Source organism: Aulostomus chinensis, chromosome 22 (assembly GCF_037954235.1).
Source record: "Aulostomus chinensis isolate RoL2024-O1b breed Wild chromosome 22, RoL_Achi_v1.0, whole genome shotgun sequence".
NCBI lineage: Eukaryota > Metazoa > Chordata > Actinopteri > Syngnathiformes > Aulostomidae > Aulostomus > Aulostomus chinensis.
This window is the reverse complement of record NC_141341.1, coordinates 17,020,298-17,039,578: the sequence shown is the minus strand read 5'-3', so window position 1 is coordinate 17,039,578 and position 19,281 is coordinate 17,020,298. Positions and strand designations below refer to the sequence as shown.

At 42.5% G+C, this 19,281-nt stretch overlaps 2 protein-coding genes across 2 annotated transcripts; both read left to right on the top strand.

Annotated features, from left to right (window-relative positions):
• The first annotated feature begins 290 nt into the window (after positions 1-290).
• mfsd2ab (MFSD2 lysolipid transporter A, lysophospholipid b) lies at positions 291-16,160 on the top strand. The gene is made up of 14 exons (XM_086193793.1): positions 291-548; positions 3,486-3,611; positions 4,534-4,658; positions 8,553-8,676; positions 9,441-9,519; positions 9,604-9,776; positions 10,008-10,098; positions 10,336-10,454; positions 10,597-10,680; positions 12,664-12,747; positions 13,488-13,600; positions 13,686-13,829; positions 14,186-14,362; positions 14,437-16,160. The coding sequence occupies exons 1-14, from the start codon at positions 459-461 to the stop codon at positions 14,486-14,488; spliced, it is 1,581 nt and encodes a 526-aa protein (XP_086049919.1). The 5' UTR covers positions 291-458; the 3' UTR covers positions 14,489-16,160.
• A 1,243-nt stretch (positions 16,161-17,403) lies between these two features.
• LOC147240997 (SOSS complex subunit C-like) lies at positions 17,404-18,795 on the top strand. Its single transcript, XM_086193166.1, has one exon. The coding sequence runs from the start codon at positions 17,609-17,611 to the stop codon at positions 17,918-17,920; it is 312 nt and encodes a 103-aa protein (XP_086049292.1). The 5' UTR covers positions 17,404-17,608; the 3' UTR covers positions 17,921-18,795.
• Positions 18,796-19,281: the final 486 nt, after the last annotated feature.

Here is a 19,281-nt window from a genome sequence, read left to right as displayed (position 1 = left end):
ATTAGATTTTTCTTTTCTCTCTGAAAGAAGTTGTCTTTACTATATACACACTGTATATTCCCTCTATTCCAACGCAAACCCTCTCTCCATGGCCACTCCAGGGCGAAGGAGCCTTCACACTGAGGTCGTCGCGTCAGGGGTTAACAGATCGGTCGTAACACTCCGAAAGGAGGAAAATATTTTGGAGATGAGTGTAAGATCAGCGCGAGCGTCTGGGCTGACGTGTCTCGGGTGGGCGGGGCAAAAATGGGGTGAATGGCACGTTAGAAAATGGGCGGGGAGCTCTCAAACATGACTACATCCACCCTCCCTACGTCTGCATCCTTTCAGTTTTCTATCTGATTGTAGTGACTGCCACCACCACAACGTTGGACGTGTCTAATCCCACCTAATCGACAGACTGTTCGATCTTTCTACCGTTTTGTGCCAAGTTCAACTGTACAACGATTTATTCTGCTATGGCAAAAGGAGAAGGAGGTGAGCAATACTCCAACGCCTCCTTGTTGAATAAACCAGTCAGCTCCGATGGCATCAAGCTCGCCAGGAAGGTAGGTTCATTCATTTATTCAAAATTAGGTTTTACCGACGGGTTTGCCCTGAAGCTAAAGTTACCCTACCAGAGAGAGCAGAATGAATGGAAAGCGGGTTTTTACATATGTTTGAATGGACCGAGCACACTCACACACACTCACTGTCGCTCACTCTCGCTCACTCACACACACTCACTGTCGCTCACTCACACACACTCACACACACCGGTAAATTGACATTTCAAAATGAGTGAGTCTCGTACGTTATTAGCTAGGCGCGCGTGCCCGTTGTAGTGTCCTAAACAGGAACTAGCAAGACGACCCGAGTCTCATTTGTGAGTCAAAAAAACTGATTCCCTATTTCAGTTAAAAAATTTCAGATGAAGTCCGTGTATATCGTCTTAATTCTCAGTGAAAAAAAAATAAAATCCCCCTCTCTTGTAGTCTCAGTGCACGAGCCAGTCTCCAATTTATTTAAATCATGCTACGAGTCGTAAGACCATGTTTGGCTCAAATTAATATAGGAAGTTTATGTCAGAATTAATTTTTGTTTGGTCTGTAATACAAGTGGCTGTCAGTCCACCCCCCCCCCCCCCAGAAAAAATGCACTGAGCTAAATTTAAGTCCTGCAGATACCACTCTTCCTCATTATTAATAGTTGTCTTTAAGATAAATATGGCCTGGTGTGCCTGCCAGAGTTCAGCACATTCATCCATTTCGTGGAGGCACAATGTTTTAATCAATTTGAAATAAAATTTATACACAAATTAGAGCACCAACAGGGAATTTTGAGTGTATTAATTCGGGTGTAGTTCTTCAACAACACAAATACAAAATTAATGTCATTTTTCTTACAATTTTCGCCCAATTTCAGTGCTGCATTCTGGTTCTCAACTCAAGCTCGTATTTTTGGCTGTGTAGTCCTGCACATGCCAGCGGAATAGTACACATTGTAAATATGATGAGGACCGTTTAATTTCAGAAGCAGACTTACATGTTATTTTACATTTTAGTTGTAAAATAAGAAAAACGCAGCTTAATTTCGTCTTCCGGTTCATTATGTGGTGAAAGTTCCCACATTTCTTGCAACGTGAATGCGACAGGCTGCACCCTCCAAGGCGACGTGTCAGATTGTGAAGGAGCAAGCAAGCAGAGCACATTTAATACAAATCTCTGTTTCTGTCTGCAGATGCGAACCATCTCCGCACTCCTGAGTGTATTGTAATTTGTAAAGCACAGCTGTAATTGTTACTTAGTATGCTCTGTAAACATTCTATCATTCTGCAGTGGTCTGCTGTTATATCATTACTCACGGTAGCGACATGTATTCATATATGTATATATGTGTGTATGTATATGTATGTGTGTGTATATATCTATCTATATATCTATCTATCTATATCTATAGATAGATAGATCTATCTAGATAGATCTATCGATATCTATCTAGATAGATCTATCTAGATAGATATCGATATATATATCGATATCTATCTAGATAGATCTATCTAGATATATATATATATATATATATATCTAGATAGATATAGATTTTTTTTTAATTAGACTAAAGTCCCATATAAGGAAAACTGTCCAATTTCTTGAAAATGGCTCCAGCATACATTCCTACTGCACTCCAATGTCAAACAATTATAATGTGTTTGGCATAAAGGAGCATTTGAACAGAGGCTAGCTTTAATGCACACTGCCACACTAATATGTTCATGAATTCATGCATAACACAACAGAAAACTCACTGAAATGTTGTTTTAAAACAAGGAGAAAAAAAGGGCTGTCACACTGTCTTGGCTCAAGATGATTTTAGTCACAGATGCTCTACAGGCGTATGATTTTCTTCCTCTCTACAGAGGTTGTTGTGAATTGAGTATTGCATGGTGTGATCAAATTCTCGTCTTCACTTCCATGCATGGATACATCCTAACCCACCAGATGGTTCAACTGCCGTAATGCCAGCCATTGTGTGCAGTCACTCAAATTTGAATACTCCTCCATGTTAACGGTGCCAGGAGCTCATTTTGTCTCAGCGTTTTGTCACCTAAACAAGGCTTGGTTGAATGTGTCAACAAGACAGGTTAGTTTACTCGGTTGGATTCTCGGTTCTGCTTTGTGTCTTGGACGGATCCAAAAAGAAGTGGTGGTTCTTGGGACTTTAGAGGAATGTGCCGCCGGACCAGGGTGGTTGTAAAGAGCTCATGATTTTATGACACAAGTTTGTCTGAGAATAACAGTCGTGGAAAATATATTTTTGTAGCTAACAACTGATGAGTACAAGGCGGCACCAAATATAACATTTTGATTGGTCGGGACAAGGGTGGGGTTTCTTTTCAGGTTCTTGTGTGTGTATGTAGTCAGTTCAGGTCGCTGCCAAAGTGTAGTCACCCTGGCTTTGAGCTGCTGGTGTATGTGTGGGACACCATGGTGTTTTCATGACCTGGCACTGCATAACATAGATTTGTGTAGCTATTAGGGCAGTTGTTTACTGTCAGTCAAGGAATTAATTACATCTACAGCGGAGAAAATGGAGTAAAATGAACGCTTCTTATTGAAAACCAAGGGATTCTTGTCTCCCAGTGGCGGTCCCTGACTCTGCCAAACTCAGGGACGTAATAGTTAGCTTATTGCCAGAAAAGCTGTCTGGGTGTAAAGACTCGGGTGATTAAGAATCCAGGCGACAGTCCGAGTGTGGCAGAATGTGTTGTTATTTTAGGCAAAATAGGAGAGATTGAAGGAGCAGGGAGTTTTGTTAAAGAAATTGGCAAGGTCCTGCTAATGTGTGAGAATAACTTAAAGTGCACTGGAACCACTTTATTCAACAGTACAATGCTCTATCTAGGAGTATAAAAATAATTGTTTTTCTAAAATATGCTCTTCTCTGAATTTTTCCCCTCCATTAATTTGTGTTTTTTTCTGTTTCTTGTTCTTGTCGTCCCCCAGCATGAGCATAGGAACACGTTATCGGTCTGCAACAAGATCTGCTATGCCATCGGAGGGGCACCCTACCAAATCACAGGATGTGCCTTAGGCTTCTTCCTGCAGATCTATCTCCTGGATGTAGCACAGGTGAGTTGACCTCAGAACTGCACGATCACATTTAAGGTCACTTCAATAACACAAGCCTAAATAGCCACACCGCTGTCCTCACTGGCAAGACTCTGTCCAGCACTTTCCAATACTCTGTGCCCACTTGCCACGATATTTCAGGTGGTTTTTAAAGATGCAAACGCCAGCAGGGACTTGTGCATGATCCCCCTGTGCCCTAACATCACCTTTCTCATGCCGGACATTGTGACCAAACAATAAAACAGCGTCTGCCATGGAATAACAAAGAGGTGGAAAAATTTTCTCCTTCATTTCCATTAGTCAGTCTTTGATTGGATCCACTGTAACATTCAAAGGCTTGTGTGTGTGTGTGTGTGTGTGTGTGGGGGGGGGGGCTTTGATGGTTGAACTATGAGATGGTGTTCGATTTAATGGGCTCAGACGTTAATCTGATGGCTAAGGCTAAGACGGCATGCGAGTCAGCGGCTTCCCAGGGTTTAGCTTTTTCTAGCTAGCAAGGTTGTTGATTAAGAGTCTATTGTACGACACAGCATGGTGTAGATTGTACAGTCAGGAGTGAAACACTCATCCAGGCGGGCCTCCAGTCCCACTGTGTCCTCTAGACAATGGTGGATGAATAGCAGACAAGTCCAAGTGCCCCCTCATTATTTCAAGTTATTTTCTTAGTGCTATAATCTAAAACCTCTTTCTCTGTCATTTTTTTATACGCCCACACACCTTTTTTACAAACCTGCTGCACTCCTTGTCAGTGACTAAGATCTTCATTCACAGATGATGAGTAGATTGTCAGCTTTTGTCACAGTTCCACAGAATGGACCATTTACTTGTGCCAGGAAATCCTAGGAAATAATCTATTCAGTGAACTGACACTTCACATGTCCTGTTGCAGTTGCTTTAATCTTTAAATCTTCTTTTTTGGCAGTTGGATCCCTTTTACGCCTCCATTATCTTGTTTGTGGGGCGAGCCTGGGATGCAGTTACAGACCCCACAGTGGGCTTCCTGGTCTCCCGAAGCCCATGGACACGTTTTGGCCGCATGCTGCCCTGGTGAGTCCATGGAAAAAATAAAAGAAGTGCAGAACATGTGAGGTGTGTTAAGGAAATCAGATGTTAAACACACCTCATTATAATGTAGCTGAGGTTTGTTACATATTTGCTTTTGGAAATACTTGATTGGGCACCTGACTTCAGCCTTTGGTGAGTCAGAGCTGTTAGTGGAAGTGTTACGATTTTGCAATGGTCTGTGTTTAGGGGCGGGGTCACGTGCTTGGGTTGCTCGTCATCTCACGAGGGGGGTTACAGTGGGTCATGCTGATGCAATTACTGCTCTGCTGTTTCCTCATTGCCCACACATGTGTGGCTGTCCATTCAAGCCCCGCCCCTCTATATTTCTCACACCCACCCCCAAACCAAGCTCTGCTATACATAGTAGCCATTAAATATCCTACTGAAAAAACCTCAGTGTGACATACTGAGCTGTTTAGTTGTAATTAACAAAGCAAATTTAAGGTTCCCTGCCCACTACTGAGACATGAGTAGTGAGTTCATTTTAAAATGTTGGATTTATTGTACTGCCATTTATTTATATTTGAACACTGGTTTATAAAAAAAAAAAAAAAATCTTTCTGTACGATCAGCATAGTTTCTGTGATTCCCCTCTTGCATCTTTGTCTGTGTGTGGCAGTGAGTGAGGGAGTGGGAAGCCCGTAATGCTTCAGGCCTTTTTCATGAAAAGGTTACTGACCTTGTTCTTTTTAGTGGCTACGTACCTCCCCCACATCTCTCATGCCGCTCAGTATCTGAGCAGCCAACATTGTGGGTTGATCTCCTCATTTCTATGTTCTTCCATGAGTACCAGATTATGACTTGGTTCCTACCTCATCAGAAATTGCATCCAGTCAGAAGGGGCTTTCTGCCCATGTCAGAGGGTATAAAGGACACAGGCGTAGGGTTTCAGGGGGAGCTGCTGGTTTTAGAAATGGCTGCTAGTCCCCTGTCAACATAGAAGATGTTTTAGTGCCACTGTCTATCTGAAGCTGGGGCATGTGGGTGCAGAGAGGACATTTGTGGCCCAGTGGAAGTAGAGTGCAATACTGTGAAAGAGGAGAAAGACCACAGGAGGATGGGATTCACCAAAGTGCAGCCCCATAATGAGCACCACAAAGAGGTGATGAGTGTTCACCCGGTGTCTGCTTGCTTAACATATTTAATTTCTTACATTGCCTGTGACACGTGTATGCCTCATTCACCAAGGGGCACAACTGGGAGATGAACCCAATCAAGCTTTCTTCAATTAATGATCCCTTGGGTGCTGTATTGAAAACAACGTTGTCTGGTTGCAGTTCCTCAGAGGAGCTGTGGACAGAAACTAAAAACTAGAACAGTTAAACACATCAAAATGTTCCCTACAAAGATGTAATTTTGGAGTCATTTCCATATGACCGCGAGCATGCAGGCTGCTGGAGTATCTGCAAGTCATGTGCAGGCAGCAAATCACATGCCACATCATCATCAAAAAGGACTAGATAGATACAATCAGGCTGCTGGAGTTGCTGCCACTATTTAGCTAACTAGTCTGCAAAAAGAGACACCAAAGCAGACGTTACTAGACAAGATATGTGGTTGTTGGTTTCTGTAGAAAATGACACAGGAACAGAAGCAGGAAACTAAATGTGGATCTCATGTTGTGCAAAAGCTCAAAATGACGATCGACTCTGCTGATGATAGATTGCTGCTTAATTCAATCATGCAGTTTGCTGCATTCGAAAGATCCCCTGTTACGCAGATGGATATATCGTTTTATCAATCTGGTGTTCTCTGAACACATAATCAAATGTTGAAATTCTGCAATTTTGTTTACGGCATGGGCCTTTTTAATAAGCAGATTAAATGGATCAAATTAGTTTTTGAGTATGATTGAGTTGATGTGCTCCAGGGGTGCTGTTCAGCATTCATCCAGTGTTGAGCAGCTAACATGCGAATCTTTAAGAAGCGGGTCATGTTATATGCTGCTTGTGTGAGACATACATCTTTATTTTGTCTCTGAGACGAGGAAATGATGGAAGAATGATCGGCATGTTCTGTCAAATTACGGTCAGGTCAGTCGTGAAGATGTGAAAAGATGTGTGTTGTTTAGGGATGCCGTAGAGGGAGGAGGAAGCAGCAGAAAGGCGGAGGCCTAATGGCTCCATATTCAAGGCTTTGTATTTGGGAGGGGGGGAGGGTAGATTAGTGGGGTTGCCTCTCATTGGTCCAGCCCACAACACACCACCTATGTGAGCCAATGGTGTCTTAGCTGTCAGCTCTGCAGGCCTTGCGAGAATTTTTAAAGAGTGACTGAGGAATCCAAGAGGTTACTGCAGTTCATATCGCGGAGCAGCAGCAGCAGAGGATAGTCGTACTGTTGCTGCAGAGCTCCTGGGCGAGTCACAAGTGACAGGTTTCCCTGCTATTTCTGAAACATGCACTCAGTTTTGTTTCTGTGAGCACTTGCTGTTTTTTTGTCAAATGAGTGTTAATTTTGCTTTCAGCAAATATTGACAACCCCATCAAGTAAATGTTGAAGCAGGAGATGGTTCAGGCATCAAAAAAGATCAGTAGGTGGTAGAGTCGGGTCGTAGATCATTACAGATAGTTACTATCATCTTTTTTCTCTTTCAGGCCGTAGAACAAGAGTTAATTGGCTCCACACTACAAGTTGTCACCTGCTCAGCCAGTCACTCCTCTCTAGTCAGCAAAACTATTTCCGAGGACATTTACATGTGGCTGCAGGAGGGGCCTGAGCTTATATGGCCCACTATGTTCCTGCAATACCACAAACACAGCACAAATGCTACCTCTGTGTCGCCAATTACACAGATGGGATTTTCATGAGTCGTTGAGAATTGAGTAATTGAGAGCTACTCCCAAAACCAGCGTTGTACTCATTCTTTTTACATCAAGACACGTGTCCTATCTGATTAGATGCTTGATCGTCTCATGTTTTACCAAGGGAGTGAATTAAAAAAAATGCATTCCAAGGCGTAATGCCATCTGGGGTTGGATAAAGCTTCAACTTGCTCACACTTGCACATTGTCTTCACACCAGTGCAGTCAGATCATTTATTAAAGCCTTCTTAACGCACCTGAATTGATTCCTCTTGAGTCTGACATTAAGGCTGTTCAGCTGCTGACCACTTTGATGAGATATTAGCTGGTGCCATTACAGGAACTATTGAATATGTTTGGTTTATTCAGTACTGGCATGCCGTTATCCTCTATCGTCATATCCTATTTGGTAAGGATTGGTCATTTTATGCACCCAGATGGCCTGACTCTTATTTCCTAAGGCGAGGTTTCATTCACAGTATCTGATTGGTGGGTGTCGATCTGACCATAGGAAGAGGAACAAGGGTAGGAAATGACCAAAGGAATTCCGCTCCTGAGTCATTCCTCAGGATTTTTGTCCTCTTAAAATGAGCTCATGGTGTGATTGTACATGATGATACACATGTAAGGAGAAGTGCAGGGTAGCGCTTATCTGTTTGTAAACAACGTGTTCATTCCCAGGGCCGGTCCTCATTGTGCCCCATTTATAGACCACCGTAATCAGTCCTCCACACTAGAGGGCACGTGGGCAGCAAGTTTTGTTTTGTGTGGCAGTGTTGTGTTTTCCCATAAACCTCTAATCCAGCCCTGCTTGAAGTGCAAGTATCACAACCTGTTTCGGTGCACACCAGCAGTGGCATTGTGTCTCTGCCAGTGATGATAAAACGGTTACAAATGTGAAACGCCTTACAGAGCAGAGCTGAGAGTGTTGGCTCAGACTGAATAGAGATGGCTACAATATGTTATGTAATGAGTGGCCTCTGTCCTCGTAAAGACTTTGTCGGAGTGTTTTGTGCTTCAGTGGGATCACGTTTTCATCCACTGTTTTCTTGTTTCTCTCTTTTCCTTCCGTAGGATTGTGCTCTCAACCCCTCTGGCCGTACTCTCTTACTTCCTTATATGGTACGTTCCTCCCTTTGAGAACGGCAAAGTCATCTGGTACCTTTTCTTCTACTGTCTCTTCCAGAGTCTTCAAACTGTGAGTATGAGACCCTTGTACTTGTGTACATGTACACACACACACACACACTCACACTTACGATGAATACTCTACCGTCATGGATCATGCAGCTGTCACACCCTCTCCCGCTCCCCAGTGGCTACGTTTACATGGATTGGGATATTCCCATGTCAGTATGATTAACACAGTAGACTGAATTAGACATAGAACATGTAAACAGCATAATCTTAACTCAAATAAGGTCTTATGGTAAGCATGAATTAGTTAAAGTCCAAACTGGATGCTACACGTTCATCAGTCAAACTGCCTTATGATTCATGGTCCAGTTTCCAGCTAGTAATGCAAACTCAAGTCTTAGAAGACTGTTCGTCATTATTAGCAAGAAATCAAATGTACCACAGTAACACCATGATAGACAGTTTGGGGTCAAATTCTGGAAGAAATGACGTTGTAGAATGTAGTAACACAACAAATTTGCTCTAGTGTGTATAAACATTAATATGAACTGATGGTTCTATGAGAAAGTCCTACCTTATCAGAAGTCTTGTCTTATTTAGAATAAGATCAGTCGTTGGACTGTGGTCATCCATGTTCATGTGTTCAGCAACTAAGTTGATGACATGAAGTAACCATAATGAAGATTTGTATGGGTCCCCCCCCCCCCCAAGCTGATCTATACTTATAGGAGCAATGTAAAAGTGACACGAACTCAAGTGGCCTTGACCTCTCTGCCAGTCTTGTTTGATTTCTCTCACCGTGTAACTCCTGCTGTGTTCCTTCAGTGTTTCCATGTTCCGTACTCGGCTCTCACCATGTTCATCAGCTCAGAGCAGAAAGAGAGAGACTCGGCCACAGCCTACCGTCAGTATCACAATCCTGATAAAATGAACTTTCGAAAGTGAGTCTTTGAGTGTTGACTCCTAACTCAACATGTCCTCCAACCAGGGATGACGGTGGAAGTTCTAGGCACTGTTCTAGGTACGGCCATCCAGGGACAGATAGTCGGCATGGCCAACGCCCCCTGCTTCCCAGCACCCAGTGATATGTTGACTGAAGTGAGCAACCTCTCCATGTCTGGCCTCAACGTCACTGAGCCTGTCATCTCCCTGGAGCACACGGTACACACCCTTGTGTTTATTACTTAAATCTTTGGCTGCTAAGGCTAGTAACAACATTACTGTACCAGCACATCCATCCATCCATTTTCTAGCGCTTATCCTGTTAGGGGTCGCAGGGGTGCTGGAGCCTATCCCAGCAGACTTTGGGCAAGAGGCGGGGTTCACCCTGGACGGGTCGCCAGTCCATTGCAGGGCCAACACATTCACTTACTTCTTTTTCCTCCCCGACAGAGAGCTGCCTACATGATTGCCTCTGGGGTCATCTGCTTGATTTATATCCTCTGTGCCATCATTCTATTCTTCGGCGTGAGAGAACAAAAAGGTAAAAGCTCGAGCCTTCACTCTAGCTGTCATTATCACAGGAAAACATGTTCAACTTAACAGTGGAATCCGACCTTTTTTTCATGTTACCGAGCCTGGTCTTGTATAATGAATGAGTCTTTGTTTCCTGTCCGACGACAGGACTAACAGACGTGTCTGTGGCGTGTTAAGGGGAATCGGGATTAGAATTGATTGAAGTTGATTTAATTCATTTCTCCCCCATCTCTCCTCCATCTAGAGTCTTGTCGTCCCAGAAACGAGCCCATGTCTTTCTTCCAGGGGATCAGACTGGTGATGGGACACGGCCCGTACGCCAAACTGGTCATGGTTTTCCTCTTCACCTCACTGGCTTTCATGGTGTGTACAGACACCTTCACGTACAGTATAGGGGGCTATCAGATATTTATTTTTTTTCCTTTTTGTGTAAAATGTTAAGCGTCTGTGTGCTTATGTGTGTGCGAGTACAAAATTGATTGAGGCTGTGTCTTTCTTTTGACAGCTCTTGGAGGGAAACTTTGCTCTGTTCTGCAGCTACACTCTGGGTTTCAGGAATGACTTTCAGAATATTCTGCTGGTCATCATGGTGAGTGCACACACAACTAAGGTTGTCATTCAAATGTGTTGCAATACTTGATGGAATTTTCAGAAATTTCTGCAAAAGAACATGCAAACCTATGCACTTTCCATCCACTCCTGTTGTGCGAAGTTAAGACGAAGCAAAAGAGCGCCAGTCGAACCTCCAAACAAACGGGATGGATACAAACCGTTTTGGCGGAGAGTTTCCAACAACTCACATTCCAGCTATGTGCTGGTGGAACTGGGCCTGATGACTTGTATTATCGTGTGATTGAAGAACCTCATCATTTATCTGCATTTACCTTTTGTTTGTTCTTTAACTTTTCTACTTTACCCAAGCCCAAAAACGTTGGGACATTTGGAGATTTGTTCGCTTTTTTAAAATTTATTTATTCATTTATTTTCCTCTCAGGTTTTTTTTTTTAATTTACCTCGTGATAGCTACAACGTTACCATAACAACATCAGACTTTCTCTCAGTATTTGAAATGCTAAGCTGCCCATTTCTGGAGAATAAGTTAAGCTCTTGGCTTCAGAGTGCAGACAAAAGCATCCCTCCCAGGGCCATACATAAATTGTCTCCAATCACAAGGCTAGCCTGCTTTCCATTAGACAACAGGGGCTCCTGGCTGTCCATTTCCATAATCTGTGTCCACTCAGACGAGACTGCCTGAATGCCATCCCATTCCCACAGACAGTGATGGAGCCGCTGCAACACTTAGAAACAAGAACATCCATCTGTCTTTCTATAAATCTGCACCCAGAGAGAGGTTTCTCACAGCCATCACATCCTGATATGAATTCATATGTGTGGAGGCCTGTGTAGGGTGAGAAAGTCCAGGTTAGCAGGGTTGAAAAGATTACATGCTATGATCCTTTACTTTATGGGAAGGATTATGAAGCCAGTGATTTGACCTTTTGTGAAGTACATTTTATGTAGTGAAATGACTTTATAAAGGCTTTCAGAGAAACAGGCCCTTATAAAGTTAATACAAGATCCTAATACTTCCCCTCAGTAATCTGAGGAGATTAATCTGAGAGCATAAGTGGACCGACATAAACGGTCAACAGGCTTTATGTGATGACTTTTGTCAGTTACTGGATGGAACAGTGACATTCACATGACAGGGAACGTGTGAGAGCAGGAGGGAGTTAATCTAATAGTTACTCACAAAAACAACCATCTTCTACCCGCTTATATGACACATGCTGTAAAAAACAAGAAAACAAAACAACAACATGTCGTTTGGTATTTTTTGTGTAATTACGCAGCAGAATAATTGAATAAACTGCTAGATTTCCTGAGCTGTGTTTGGCTTCTCAGTCTCACAACCATTGTGATCATTTTGTCTGAAGCCAATAGGCCAGAGGATGTTGTTTGTGGTATTGGCTGTTTTGTTGTTAAAGTTCAAACTGGACTCCAGCACACACACACACACACACACACACACACACACACGGGCAGGCAGGCAAGACAGGCGGGATGTTTCTCTTAGCATAACATTTCATTGAAAAGGTGGGAAAACACAGTTGCACTCTTGCTTTTTGTTATCTTTACATATACAAACACAAAGAGGTCAGAGGTCACACACAGCACTCTCTCTTCCCCTGTAGAGTCCTAGGTTGGAATTGTGCATCACATTGAGCTCCAGTTTGTTTTGGGAAGGCTTGTCCTGCCATATTGTCTTCCATCTTCACTGTTGTGTTTGGCGGATATGAGCATCACCTCCCTCAAAGTCCTTTAAACCCCAAACAGAAGCTGAAGAATGTTGAGTATGTGTCCAACATAGTGCTTTCCGACATTGTTATGGAACGTGCTGAGGGTCATCCCTTGCTGCATTTGCAAAATAATTCCCACCTCCAGCAGAAGGTGTTTGTGGTGTTGGTGTGTGTGTGTGTGTGTGTGTGTGTGTGTGTGTGTGTGTGTGAGAAGGAGAGCGTGTGAAAGCACAACAGGTGGTTAACCAGACTCGGAATGTTTCCTCCCTCAGCTCTCAGCGACTCTGGCCATCCCTTTCTGGCAGTTCTTTCTGACCCGCTTTGGGAAGAAGACGGCGGTTTTTACTGGCAGCTTGGTAAGACACCTCGTCACATCCTCAAACACACACACGCATCCAAACACACCACTTATATTGCCCGTGAGATTGACAGGAATGAGGGGATATTGCGTGTGCAGTGGTCTCTACGGCACCACCATTTCACTTGCCTGTCAGTCAATGTGAACAAATATGACACGAGTGACCTCCAACAGTGTTAATGATTTTGGAAATGAGCTACAAAGCGCTCATGGGAATAAAACATGAGCGAACTACATCTCCCAAAGCCAGTTACATGTCACGCTACAAGCTGCCGTCACAGTCGGCTGACTTCTTGCATGGGCCAACTGACTTTCCCAAATTATGGCACCTTTTAGTTAAAAAAAAAAAGGTCAGATGCAACACGCACAGCATCGGGATTGTGCATTATTTCATGAAAAAAGTGAATAGATATTCATTGCACACTGACAATTAAAGATCTAATATGTGTATGTTCTTGGGTTGTCTGTGAGGCACAATGCACACTCAGCAGCATAGTCGAACTTATATCATTGGAGAACTGAGATTCAGTAGTTTTCCTTGATGCTGTAGCGTCCATCTTTTTGATCTAATCCTGGACTTTAAAACAAAGTGGACTTTGCCCAGATTACGATTTTCATCTTGGGTGCCCCCGTATAACTTCAGAATAAAGTAAAGATTGAACCCTGCATCCAAGGCTTTTTACGGACTGTAAACCTCTGCAGGACTCAAGTGATCTGATGTGTCCCTCTTGTCTCCAGTCAGTGGTCCCCTTCATGATCTTGGTGGTGTGTCTGAAGAGCAACCTCATTGTCACCTACATCGTCTCCTTCGCCGCCGGGGTTGGTGTGGCTTCAGCCTTCCTGCTGCCCTGGTAAGATGCACCTGTTCAGCACCCTGGACACAAACATGGAATACACTCAATAAAGCAGGTCTGACTGAGTGTGTTTATCTATCAGGTCCATGCTACCTGACGTTGTTGACGACTTCCAAGTACAGAACCCCGACTCAAGCGGCCACGAGGCCCTCTTCTACTCCTTCTATGTCTTCTTCACCAAGTTCGCCTCTGGAGTCTCACTGGGAATCTCCACCCTCAGTTTAGAGTGAGTCAACACACACACACACACACACACACACATCTTCTAAAACATCATTTTAGTCACTGAGTCAAAGTTTTTTTGGTCTTTCATGTTGAAGTGGACACAATCCAATGAGATCACGAATGAGGCTAATCCAAAGCTCCCATCATCCAAATCCCACATCAAAGCACCAAATCCTTCCATTAGATTTTAGGTGTGTGTGTGTGTGTGTGTGTGTGTGTGTGTGTGTGTGTGTGTCAGTCACATGATTTTACAGTAGAGTGCTGACCTTTGATCAGTGATTTGGTGGGACATTCTCAAAGATGTGAGTCGCGTCATGACAGCCTGTTTACTTTCTAACGACATCTCTTCTGTTTCAGTTTCGCAGGCTACATCTCTCGAGGTTGTTCCCAACCAGAGGAAGTGGACATTACCTTGAAAGTGCTGGTGTCCGCCGCTCCTGTAGCGCTCATCATCATCGGCCTGGTCATCCTGTACACTTACCCAATCGATGAGGAGCGAAGGCAAGGCAACCGTAAGCTGCTGCAGGAGCAGAGGTAAGGCTGCTGTTGTGTTGTTACCTTCATGTCCTGGAAGGACAGCCGCAGCTGATGACATTCTTCTCTTGCAGGGATGAAGCTGACTCAGAAACAGACTCTACAGAACTCTCCAACATGGTTTAGCACACTTGAGAGACCTGCAGACCAATCAGACTGACATTTTGCACTGGGTGGGACCAATGGACCCGGACCCGTCGGATCATACAGACACTGCCTTGTCAGTTCCGCTGCTGCTGTTCCACGTTGACGCAACCTGCCAGGCCGAGGCCTTTCTGACATCTTCCCAGCAGGACACACACTCGTCTGCTTTGGATCCTTCAGGTCTCAGAGGCCTTAGTTTTTTTTGTCCAAAGTATGAGTGCTGCAAATATCTTTTTAAGGTTCGGTTTTTGCTTCAAGTTGAAATTGCACAAAACCATAAAATGTGATGGGAGCAGTGGACATGACGTGTCCATGCTGCCAGTGCCGGTGCTTCTAACTGGAACCATTTCCATCCTCCTTTAACACATGGAGCAAGTATGATCTCGAGCCCTGCACTAAAACCTGGTCCTTCTGACTTGTTGACATCACTTGGAAGAACTTGAACAAACTGCCTTAATTTCTGCCAACACGTCACCAAGTCACATGCTCTCGACTCACTGACCTGGTGTGCATTTTCACTGGTGTTTTTTTTTCTCTCTTTTTTTTTGTTTTACTCGTAGTTTACTGAAAACAGTCTGCCAGATGTTGCCATCCCTCTGGCGTTGAAAGAGGGGTAATGGCAAGCATCTCTTTGTTCCACATCAGAACTGAAACCACTACAAGACTAAATGCAGATAGTTTGCACAGATAACCACGACAATGCTTTACACAGTTAATTCACAGGACAGCTGCTGAAGACAGGCAAAAGTTCTTTACTGAAAATGTTCTCACTGATTTAATACTGAGCTATGCAGTGACTCCAGCCGGTACTAATTAAGTGATACCAGTAATTAACTATTTATTAGTTTGAATTTTACTGTTCCGAACTCATGTTTATTGGGAAACCATGCTTCTTGCAGTATTTAAATGTATTTAAGGCCCGTAAAGTTCCTTCAGATTTGACAGTGAGGAAAAGTCCAACAGTAAAACAACGCCGCCGTCTTACATGCATTTGAAAAGGGAAGCACACAACAGTGGGGAAGAAAATGATCTGAGGTTATTTTTGGATGTGTTTTTTTTTTTTTTTCATCTCTGTATATATGTGTATTAGCTGAAGGAACAACCATGATAGGCTGTATGATCATCTCATCCTTGTAATGAGAACCGGATTGTTGTAGTTCATATCCATTGATATGGAACCGTTGTACATACAGTGTCCTATGTTATACATACATCTTCCTCATGTGTCTGACAACTACGTTGCCAATGTGAAGAGATTCCCAAACATCCATTCGTTTTTTTTCTTTCAAATATATATCACACTTGTTTCTCATGGAGGTTCGGATGGAAAGGATACTGTGCATGTCAACACTGTGCTGTTCTCACTTGACAACTGTAATAACTGTACATCCTGTAAATTTCAGCATTGGATTTTGTCATTTTCCTCATAACTCTTGAGGCTGTAGCCAAAACGTGTGAGCTTTAATCCCACAGAGGGACACACACACACACACAAACGCCTTGTGTACATGCCTCCTGTGCATATGTAAATAATGTTGGAAACTTATACATATCTTTGATATTTGTGGATGCAAGTGAAATGAACCATGTACACTGTACTGTAGTTATTTAAGAAAAATGTTGAAAAGATTAATAAATACTAAATAATAATTGTGCTTTTACTGTGTTGTCAGAGCATCAATTGCAAGTTAATTCAAGCAAAACCATGGAAATATGTTGGGGTACATGATAGATAATCCTCAATCACATGTATAAATATGGATGTTCTCTGAAGCAACTCTACATCACACAAGGGGAAAAATGGATTTCAAATACAATTTAAATAATGTAAAAGGCTTTTATAATGGATTAATCTTACCGACCAAACTAGTAAAACAAAAGAACAAGTTGTACTGCCCTGCCTTTTAACTGCTGCTCCTCACAATTTCCCCATCCTGCCAAAGTGAGCAGATTCCTGACCTGCTGCTGCCACCTAGTGTAGAATTTATGTAATTAAAGTGCTTCGCTTTTTTTTCGCCTGTCTTGTCTCATACATATGACATTGAATTATTGACCCTTAAAAACTAATTTGTCACATCATGACACTTTAATTAAGAGTATTTATCTATTCACTGGGTGTTTCACTGATATTTTGGTGTTTTGAACTGCACTGTCCTATGAACTAAGTGCACTGACTCCCACAATAAAAACACTTTACAGTCGTTTTTATTGCATTTACAGTGCAATGCGTTTAAAATGACTGCCAATGGAACTGAATGACCCTCACCCTTACCCTCGGCCCTGACACCCCAGACTTGAAACTGTCCATCACTGATCCAGCAGTCCCTCAATTTGCCTGATTTAAAAATGCATGAATTTTGTTGCCTGATGAAAAGTTGTTGATCTAATAGAGTCAAAGAAAGACACCAGTACATACAGGCATAGATTTCTTGCTATTGATTAGATTTTAATTTAGGAATCCATTCGGAGTCCTTTCTTTAGTATAGTTGCTTCTGTCCCTAAGCCATCTTTAAAATTTGTTGAAACAAAATTTGGTTATTATTTTTGTGTTTATAAGAGAAGTAACAACATTCCTGTCAACTTGGAGCATAGATACTCAATAATAATAACAATAATTCGATTATTATTGTTAATAATAATAATAATAATAATAATAATAATAATAATAATAATAATAATAATAATAATAATAATAATAAACATAATAGGGTCTTCGCCTGTTGTGCCTTCCGGCTCAGGCCCTAATAATTACTGATATTTAATATTACTAAATAAGATTTGCGAACGAACGAACACAAAAGAACGGTTACCGAACACTCGAACAGGAGAATCTAACCTCTGTTGTTCTGCACCATGCCGGTAGGTGGAGGTAATGAGCATCAAAGCCCGGTCTTACAACGAAAAAAAAGAGGAAGAAGAAGAAATAGTGCCCAATGATGAGTCGGAAGTGTCATGCCTTGCCAAGGAACTTTTTACCGACGACGAGGAACACTTAAAGGCATTACCACATTTTCGTTGTACACATTAACAACGACGTTTTCTCGATAATAACGTCAACATTCTTAAGAGTCCGCCGTATGGACCACTCATTACTACGCTGACATGGCTGCTAACCCTCCAGGACCAGGATTTTCCAACAAGGCCCGAGTGGCCATCCTGGTAGAGCTGGACAAGGAGAAGCGGCGGCTCCTGCAGAACCAGTCCATCAACAGCCCCGGAGCCAACATCCCTCTGTCCTCCAGAGGCGGCCCGAAGGAGGTGAGGGACAGCGCCGAGCAGCAGCACATCGCCGCCCAGCAGAAGGCCGCCCTGCAGCACGCCCACGGCCACTCGTCCGGCTTCTTTATCACCCAGGATTCCTCGTTCGGGAACCTCATCCTCCCGGTGCTCCCTCGCCTCGAGCCCGACTTTTGACTTTGAACCTTTCCGGCAAATTCAGCCTTAAATCAAGCCTCCCCTCGATGGACGTTATATATACATATATAAATATACATTTAGCAATCAGTCGTTGATAAATTTCTGTTACTTTTATTGACTTACTGGTAAAAGATAACTAGCGATGATTTAGGCTTTAAGAACATTCTTGTTTATTTAATAAAACATTTTCAAAGTTGACCAAAGTGTGGCTCTATAAGCAGCGATATACCGAGGAAATTTATAGTGGGATTTGATAATGGCATTTTCCACACCTGGATTATTATTGTTTTTTTCTTATTTGAATTAGAAGGAGAAATTAGGTAAAAGACCTCAGTGTGGCCAGGTATTCTATGTTGTTGTTGTCTCTATCTAATCCATTTCAGGGCTCCAAAGAGTTAACTTTAACTTGGTTGGTACTATTATTTATTTTTCATTTACTTCTTAACTTGACTGTGAAAAGGCTCTTTTGGTTAATGTGGATTTGCTTTCATAAAACAGGTCAAATCACATAGCTTGTCATAAATATTGTGAAATGTGCACAGGGTTTTTGTATTCAATTTTTTTTTTACGTGGATTTCTGCTGATTTGTAGCAGATGTTTTAGACTGTATGGTTATTACATTTTCCCTCAAAGACATGATCAAGCCATGGGACATGAATGCAAATGTAAGAATTAAAATATGGATGAATCCCAGATTCTCAAAGATATGACTTTCTTAGCTTAACTCTTCATGCTCATTCATTTGTTGTTGTCAACACAATTATCTCAGGAACCTCCTTAGGAAATGTCCTCCATTACCGCGCAAAGACTCAACGGAATTCGAGAATGACCTGAAAACATATTGGTGGTCAAACATGGAGGTCACTGTGGCCGCCACACACCTCAGACAGAGGCATACATGCAGGGTTTCTAATTTGAAGTTGAATGAGTTAATGACCACCAGACAATGAAATGACTGTTCTGGGATGAAATACATGGATGATGGTGTTAATGCAGACATCCCTTTCCAAAGTTTTAAAGTGATGCTTTTCAAATCGTCTCCTACTCAAATCTATCGAGACAACTGGACTTTTCTATGTCACAACTTTCATTTGAAAGTATGTGGAGAAATACGATTTGAAAGTTTGTAACAAGACCCAGCTGACCATATTCTGCTCAGCAAATCCAATATAAGGCTTTCAGGTTGGCAGCAAGAAAGCAGTTTGGTTTACTCCTTCATTCCTTCTTCATTTGGGCGGCTAAATGCCAGCATTTTGTGTCATTACACTTCCTTACCAGTGAGTTTTGGTGTTTGTGTGGACTGGGTCAACAATGAATGTACGGCCTTTCATGGTATCGTTGAAGTTGTATATGATAGA